We start from the raw sequence: 8,145 nt of genomic DNA on the forward strand, positions 1-8,145 counted from the left end.
CTCAAGTTTTACTACTACAAGAGATTTATTGCAGACTGGAGTTCTTGTGTCGTTCATTCAGGTTAAAAAAAAAAAAAGAAACAATTTTAAAATGAATTAAAAATTGAAATTAAAAAGAAAATGCAAAGAGAGTATCTGCAGCTGCTCTGGATGTGTGGGTTTGTTTGTTTTAGTGGCCTCAGTGTGCAGTAAAACACAGAGTCAGACTGCCCCCTGCTGCTCACTCTGCTTTAATACATCTCTCATCTCAGATATGTTTATTATTTCTGTGCCGACATCTCAAACAAATCAAACAGTAAGTTAGAACAAATGAAAACTCTCATATTTCTGTTGCACATGATGTGTCAGTTTATTTTGCTGCTGTTGTTGCAGGAAGGTCACTTCTTGTGTTACATCTGTTTTTATGCACATTTACCATATAAATGTAAAATGTGCTGCTTCTTCCTCCTGGAACATCATAACAGCAGGACAGTAAACTGTTGGTGAAGTTCTGATGTATCATGAAAATAGTGATCTTGGTTGGTTGCTTTTAAATGTTTTGTTCCTGTTTTAATCAAACGTGCTGATGCATCTTATCTGTGTTTAGTGCTGACTGACTCGTCTGCAGTGTGTCTGTTTGTATTTATTGCTGTAACTCTGCGTGCGCGTTCATATCATAGACTGTATATAAAGATGCACACACACATAACAAATCTGGCTGCAAAAAGTTGACTTTATTGAATATGTATTTGTGATATAACTCACCTGAAACCAGACGTATATCGTTATTTTTTCTCTGATTTAATCTGATCAACGACACTATTTTCAGGTTCCCATATATTTATTCTGACTTTATGACTAACTGTCATCAAAAGGCCTGAAGAACAGGAACCTTTTTATTTTGGGTTTGTTATTTTCAGACGTGCATAAACCTGCCTGGTAAGAGGTTAAACTCATATCTTACTTTGCTTTTAATTCATGTAAATCTGAGACTAAAATTCATATTTAATCATTGACATTTGAGACATTTGAGACATTTGAGACACTGACGTCTTGAGAAGGAGTCTGTTCGTATGGGTGCTTCTTCCATGAGGCCCCATGTGTGATTTTTGCTGATCGAAGGTGCATTTATGAATTTGATATTGATAAATGACTCACAAGTGGTTCCTGCATGAAGCCCATTGATGGAGATGATTCATACAACATTATATATTTTACTTAAAATGTTTTAAGAACAATACACAATAACATTCTTACACAAACAGAAAATACATTATATATACATACATATATACACACACACACACACACACACACACACACATATATATATATGTATGTATATATATATATATACATACATATATATATATATAATGTGGAACATGAATGCTTTTTTGTGAATAAAATCTTATATGTAGAGCTTTACTGATAAACAATTCTTCAAAAAATATGATTACAATATATCAGAAACAAACAATTTTGATGTAGATTTGTTCTATTTTTTGGGGACCAAAATACACACTGAGCGAACATTTTACAGTGTAAAAATCTTCTTATTAGCGCTCTCTGGTGGATAAACTAAGTAATAGTCACACTGATTATAAAATATCTTTGGGGCCTCAGTTTTCTGAATGATCAAACCAATGAGTTCAGCTCGTACGAACAAAAGTCAGGGAGATTCAGGAGAAGAATATAAATGTTCTTGCATGAGGCCCAGATCTTTAGTTCTCAGTGAAAGCCGCAGCCTGTACGGACGTAGCGAGGTGCGACGTCACCCGTTGGTTTCATTGGAGATGGTTTGAAGCTCAGAGTTGCAGCTCATGTTCAGCACCATCGTTTCTGTTTGGAGCCAGGAGTGCAGGATGTTTCCTTACACGCTCTGGAAACACGTCCCGCTACCTCGGACCCAAGCTAACGCTAGCTTACTGGGAACACTGAGTGCTGCACACTCGGGCTGACGTTAGCTACTTCAGCTAAATTGTGGTAACAGGGCAGGTATCAGAGCCAACTGTCAATCACAGCTGTCAATCAACACCCACATGGCAGACATTAAAGCTGCTATAAGTCTTCAAATCTTATTGATGGAGCTATAATTTCCAAAATGTCCACCAGCACACTTATTAGAGGGCCGGGATTTAGAGACTGAGACCAGAATGACTCGTTGAAAACAATGATCAACTCAGTATTTCTAGAGAGAAGCTGAGGCTTTTTGAAAGGGAGTCAGTTGGAGCAGCTAGCGACTGTCAGAGAAACTTTAAGGTACTTCAGCCTGATGACATGGGAGCTGCTGGTTGGTGAAAGCTCCCTGCTGGTCCGGTCAGCAGGTTGGTGTTCTCGGTGGGAGCGTCCCTCGTCTCCAGAGCTCTCCGTACGTTCTGCCAGAAGACTCCCGTGTGTTGGCCGGCCTGCGACCAGCTCAGGTAGGTGTGTCTCTTCACCAACTTCCTCATACGGTAGAACGGAGACAGCTGATAGGCCGGGATCTCCTCCAGAAACAGCAGGATCAACACGTCCTTCTGCTCGTCAAACAGACGGAAGCTGCAACGACAAACAGGACGAACCATGAGGACGATTCAGAGGACTGAATCAGAGATAAACGCAGGAGGTGCTGCTATATGTGAGGACTGAAAGATGCTTTTTATTACACTTATTATTTATTATTTTTGTAGGCTTTTAATTTGAGGATATTAAGGTGTTAAAATAAGTGTTTATGAATAAACTATCTTATGAAGGAGGACTGCGCTGACTACTGAGCTAAACTGAATGTATCCCTGATGTGCAGACAGACCTTCTTTGTATTTAATAATGTGTTTGTATTCAGGCGCACCCCTAGAATGTATGTATCTGTTAACCGTTTGATCAACCTGCTGATAAATTGTTTTGTGTATAAAATAAAAGTCGTCTTCTAACATTGTTTTGTCTGACCAACAGTCAGAAATTCAAAAGGAATTTAGTTTACTGTCATACACAGAAAGTCATTACATTTAAGAAGCTGAAACCAGCAAATATTTGGCATTTACACTCAGAAAATCACTAAAATTGATTATTTAATAGTCAATATAAATAAATTAATAGTTGCTGATTGATTTTCTGTCAATCAACTAATCAATTAATCACTGCAGCTCTATGTGTTCGTATTAAACAGTCTCTGTATTGTACAGGTCTGAAAAGGATTTTCATTTACTGTCGTAATTCTGTCGTAATTAACTACTCATTACATATTACTCATTGTAAAGTAATCACATTACTTTACTCATTACTCAGCAGCAAAAGTAATGCATTACATCACTCGTTACTTTGGTTTCTCAGCCGTCAGCTCCATCAGATTCCTCCACTGATGGTACCATTATTCCAGAGGAAGTGGCTATTGGTACGGATTCCTCTGTGTCAGCAAATTCAAATAGTTTAAAAATGGTTTGGGGTTAAAATGGTCAGGATTAGGCACAAAAATCACTCGGTTAGGGTTCGAGAAAGATCTTGGTTTGGGTTAAAACAGTAAAACGTAGGATAGTGGTCTTGAACAGTTCTCTCCTGCTGCTTCTTGCAATGGAAAACCAGTCTGGACCAACCATCTGTCTGTCCAACACCTAGCGTTAGCATAGCCTCAGTGACTGCACACACCCTCCAACTCTGAGCTAAACCAGCGTCATGTGACTCCTCAGTGTAGGCGTACCCGTGGCTAACGTTAGCACGCCAGAACATACAGCATGTGAATAAGACAACGTTTTCCTCCTCCGGAGCGTCTGTCAGCTTATTCCGGTGAGACAGCGAGCACACAGACCCCCAAGTGTAAAAGTAACGGAGTGTTACTGTGATTTGTAGCTGCAATATGATTACTGAATCTCAAACTGTAAACCCTTTACATTACTGGTACTGAAACAGTAATCACATTACTGTAATGCGTTACAAAGTCATGTATGACCGCCCAACATATGTAACAAATATAACATTCTTTCTTTATCTTTTTTTCTTGTTTTTGATCTGTCTGCTCTTATTTTTCTTTGCTTTGTCTTGTTGTCTGATGTTTGTGATTTCACTCGATTGAAACTTTTTGTATCGGCCTCCTGGTTTCCTTCCTCCTCTTCACATCACCCACAGAGCTTTATGATTCTGTTTCTTCAACCAAGATGTTTAAATTAAAGAAAGAAAGACTAATGATGGACAGCGGCCCCCACCTGGCCATCTGGATCTCTCTGGAGCACCACTCGCTCTGCAGGTAGCGCTGGCTGATCACACAGATGGTCTTCCTGCTGCTGTAGATGGCGTCTGTAATGTTCTCTATGATGGGTTTACCTGTGGAGACACAGCAACACTAAAGCAGGTAAAGGTGAGATGCTAACTCAGGACAAATGTATTGATGGATGATGTTGTTGCAGCAGGTCGAGGCTCAGACTCTGACAGCTGATGCGTCTGTTCATGTTCAGCAGTCTGAGAAGTAAAAAACTGTAACTCTGCTCTCGCACCACAAGCCACAAAACCAATGAGGCATGTTTGATGAAGTGAGCTTCATGATATTGTAGCTGACATACGAGAGCAATGAATAAAGAGGATGTGAAACTCAAACACTTTAAAAATAATCAGCGTACTGCAGAAACTCTGCAATCTCAACCTCTCTGACTGGAGGCAGATAAGAGGAAGAGGACGTGACAAACAGGTTAAATCTGAATGTCATTTTTGGTTATTGAAACAATATCCAACAATAGACCTGCAAACCCTGGCTGGAGTTATTGAGTACCACTTCGGTGACCATGATGCTGTTCCCATGATGAATTATTGTACGTAATTTGCAAACATGCAGCAGTCAAACAGTGAGGGAAGCACTGATATGAAAATTCTTGATACCATTAACAGATGTTGTTTTGTTTTACAAAATATCTGTAAATGTCAGTACTGTTAGTTGGTTGTTTATGGCTGTTTGTCCATTTGTCTTTCACCTGCCTAAACACAGCTACACAATTTCACTGCATTTATATAGTTTCTTCTTGTTTTCACCTCCACAATAATCAAACAAATCAAACAAATATTTCAAAATATGATTTTCAGTTAATTTGAAAAGATGATGATAATGTAGCTGTTACTACATTGCAGTAGTTAGTACAAAGTACAAAGCTAGTAGTTTTTAGCAGCAGAGAAACATGCATGCAGACTCTAAACGAACATCTACTGCTTTGTTGTGGTTGGAAATAAAGACTGCAAGTTAACTTTTTCTTCTGTGTTACCATGTGAGAGTTTGGGGATTTGGCTGGTGTCAGCCGACAGAAACAACAAGCCTACTGGTTACCAGTTAGAAGTGGTGAAATGTACCTGGTTGGAAGTCTCTGTGGTGCAGACAGAGTCTCCAGCCCTGCTCTCCTTCCAGCACTTGAAGCATCTCTCTGTAAACCCAGGCCTCATCATGAACGTTGTAGGAGATGAAGGCGTCGTAGCAGTGAGGAGATTCCTTCTTCCTCCTCCTGCTGTCATAGAGGAAGGCCAGGAAGAGGTAGAAGCTGTAGACTAGCTGCCACCTCAGAAAGTGGTAGATGAAGGATGTGAGGAGCGTTAACACAACCAGACAAGTGCTGGAAATGAAGCAGAAGAAGTTAACGTCAATCCAGCAGGACTGGATGTCAAAGTCCAGCAGCTTGCTTCCTCGTTTAGCCACAGGAAAGGAACAAGCATACTGGTAGGCATTAACGACTTGTGTCTGGTTGTTGCTCTTCACCCATTGGATGAAGCCGATGTTAGAGCAGTTACAGGCGAAAGGGTTACCAAGCAGGTCCAGATATGTTAGTGCAGGCAGAGACTGGAAGACCGTTTCATTGATCACCATCAACTCATTCTCTCTCAGTTTCAACCAGCTGAGAGCTGGCAGGTCGACCTGAGCCAGAAAATCCAAAGATCTGAGCTTGTTTTTGGACAGATCGAGAGACTTCAGGTTCGGGATCGGCCGAAACAGTTCAGGATCCAAATCTGATAAATCAGTCTGCTCAATTGTCAGATTCTTGAGCTGAGAGTTGAACTGAAATGTCTTTGGATGCGGCGCAGAAACGTACAAATTCACAGCTGTGAACTCCTCTAAACGGTCCATAGCCTTGAGGATGTATGACGGTATGTCAAAGGGATAGCCGAAGTGATCACCCTTGCATATTATTGTAAGCATTTTCAAAGATTTTAAATTAGGGAAAGCTTCATAAAGGTTTGGAGGAGGTTTTTTGAAACCAATGTCAGTATTAAAATATATAGTGAGATTTTCCAGCTGCTGCATTCCTGTGAAGTTTATTTCAAATGTAAGAGGAAGCAACACAATAAGAGTCTCCAGGTTGTTCAGTCCCTCTAAAGCTTTATGTCTCACCCATTTGATGTTATCTGACACCATATCCAAATATTTCACAGACCTTAATCCTTTAAAATCCCCCTCTTCAAGAATAGACAATGAGTTTTTGCTCAAATGGAGGAACTCAAGCCTCTGCAGGCCCATTTTAAAGGCACTTCCGAATGTCCACAGCAGGTTCTCACTCAAATCTAGAACTTTAAGATCATTCATATTTTCAAAGACACACCCATCCAGTTTGGCAATGTGGTTGGTGTTCAGATAAAGTTCTGTGAGGCGCGTCGTGTTTAGGAAATCCCCGCAGACTAATTCGGTGAGCAGATTGTTGCTCAGATCCAGGATCTCGAGGGAGGAGAGACCGCTGATGTCATCTGGCACTTTGGAGAGGAAGTTGCCTTGTACAACAAGGTTCTTCAGTTGCTTCATCGATCGTATTGAGCCTTGAGACAGTTCAGTCATGTAAGTTATGGACAGGTCAAGTTCAGTGAGCTGAGAGCAACTTACAAGCTTTGCACTTATATTGGGGCATTGGTTGTAAGACAGATCCAGTTTCTTAAGTGTCGGGATTTTGCAGACCGTTTTTAAGAGGCCTTTGTTGATATACTCCCTCATATGATTCAGTCTGAGATGCATCAGCGAGTCAAGACTCTGCAGGACGTTTTGCATCTCTTTAAAAGGCAGTGAGCTGTAGCTAAAATACAGTTGAGTTATGTTCCTCAGGAGAGTCTTGTCAGGGATGTCCCACTCCAAGCTGGCATTGTGGCCACAACGAGAAATGTCAACCAGCTCAAGGCGAGGAAAGATCGGTGTTGTGATGCTGAACTTTTCCAACTCGTTATGGGCTACATCTAACATCTGAAGGCTTGAGGACATGTTCAGCAGCAGATCTTTGGTCTGGAAGGAGTGAAATTGATTATCTCCAATGATCAGCTCCCTTAAGTGTGGTAGCTGTAAGATGGGCTGAATGTCGGAAACTTGTCGGAGCTGGTTGGAGTCGAGTTTCACAGTCTGTAAGCTGGTCAGGAACTGAAAGGCAGAGGTATCGATGAACTGGATGTTGTTGTTCCCGACATCAAGTGTTGTGAGGTTGGACAGTCCCTGAAAAAGGTTGCTCGTCAGGTTGGTAAGATTATTAAATCTCATGCGGAGTTTTGTCAACGCCACCAAACCTATAAAAGATCCGTCGTCTATGTCAGCGATCTCATTCAAGTCCAGGGACAAAAGTCTCAGCTTTGACAAGAAGCCAAAGTCTTCCCTGTTAATCCGTCCAATGGTATTGTTCCTGAGATTTACTGAGCTCACATCTCCGGGGATGTCATCAGGGATAACAACGAGTTCACCGTTTGAGCAATCCAAGACAACATCAGCAGAGGAATCCTCAGAATAATCGATGTTACAGCTTTTCAGCGAATAAGTGAGTGAAGGGTTGAGATGAAGCAGCAGAGATAGAAGTAGAAGAAGACGTCTTCGTATTGTTCCCATTGTTGAATGTAGATCTTCAGATCTGTTATATCCAGTCTTTTAAGATCAGCTGCTGTCAGTCCTGATGTTGTTGTATATCTGCAGAGGAATTCAACAAGAATCAAAATGTTACTTAACATTACTTCATCTAATCAATGTCTCTAATTTATGAAGATTAATCATTGAAATTGTATTTCAGGTTTTTGGAGGCAGAAGAACTCCGCATTCCGACAGACAACATCCCCAACATATCGTCACTTTATGAAGTTGTTTTGGCTAGCATGTTAGCATAGCCTAAAAAATTGGGGTTTGATAGTATTTTATCTAATTTTAATAAAAGTCATGACTTTATACTACATTGCCTATTTCTCAAAGAACCTCAGTACAAA

The 8,145-nt window shown here is 40.6% G+C and overlaps 1 protein-coding gene across 1 annotated transcript; it reads right to left on the bottom strand.

The window, feature by feature from the left end:
- Positions 1-2,193: 2,193 nt before the first annotated feature.
- On the bottom strand, positions 2,194-7,898 carry LOC121912584 (toll-like receptor 13). Its single transcript, XM_042434808.1, has 3 exons — positions 5,287-7,898; positions 4,158-4,275; positions 2,194-2,520 (listed from the first exon to the last, which is right to left on the bottom strand). Exons 1-3 carry the CDS (start codon positions 7,775-7,777, stop codon positions 2,247-2,249), a joined length of 2,883 nt encoding a protein of 960 aa, XP_042290742.1. The 5' UTR covers positions 7,778-7,898; the 3' UTR covers positions 2,194-2,246.
- Positions 7,899-8,145: the final 247 nt, after the last annotated feature.

This window comes from Thunnus maccoyii, chromosome 15 (genome assembly GCF_910596095.1).
Source record: "Thunnus maccoyii chromosome 15, fThuMac1.1, whole genome shotgun sequence".
NCBI lineage: Eukaryota > Metazoa > Chordata > Actinopteri > Scombriformes > Scombridae > Thunnus > Thunnus maccoyii.

Bases quoted from the DNA above. Each gene is read 5' to 3' on its own strand.
- LOC121912584 (XM_042434808.1), bottom strand. From the start codon at position 7,777: ATGGGAACAATACGAAGACGTCTTCTTCTACTTCTATCTCTGCTGCTT. The intron at 4,276-5,286 runs GTACATTTCACC...GTGTCTCCACAG, and splicing joins CCACAGAGACTTCCAACCAG to GTAAACCCATCATAGAGAAC. The intron at 2,521-4,157 runs GTGGGGGCCGCT...TTGTCGTTGCAG, and splicing joins AGAGAGATCCAGATGGCCAG to CTTCCGTCTGTTTGACGAGC.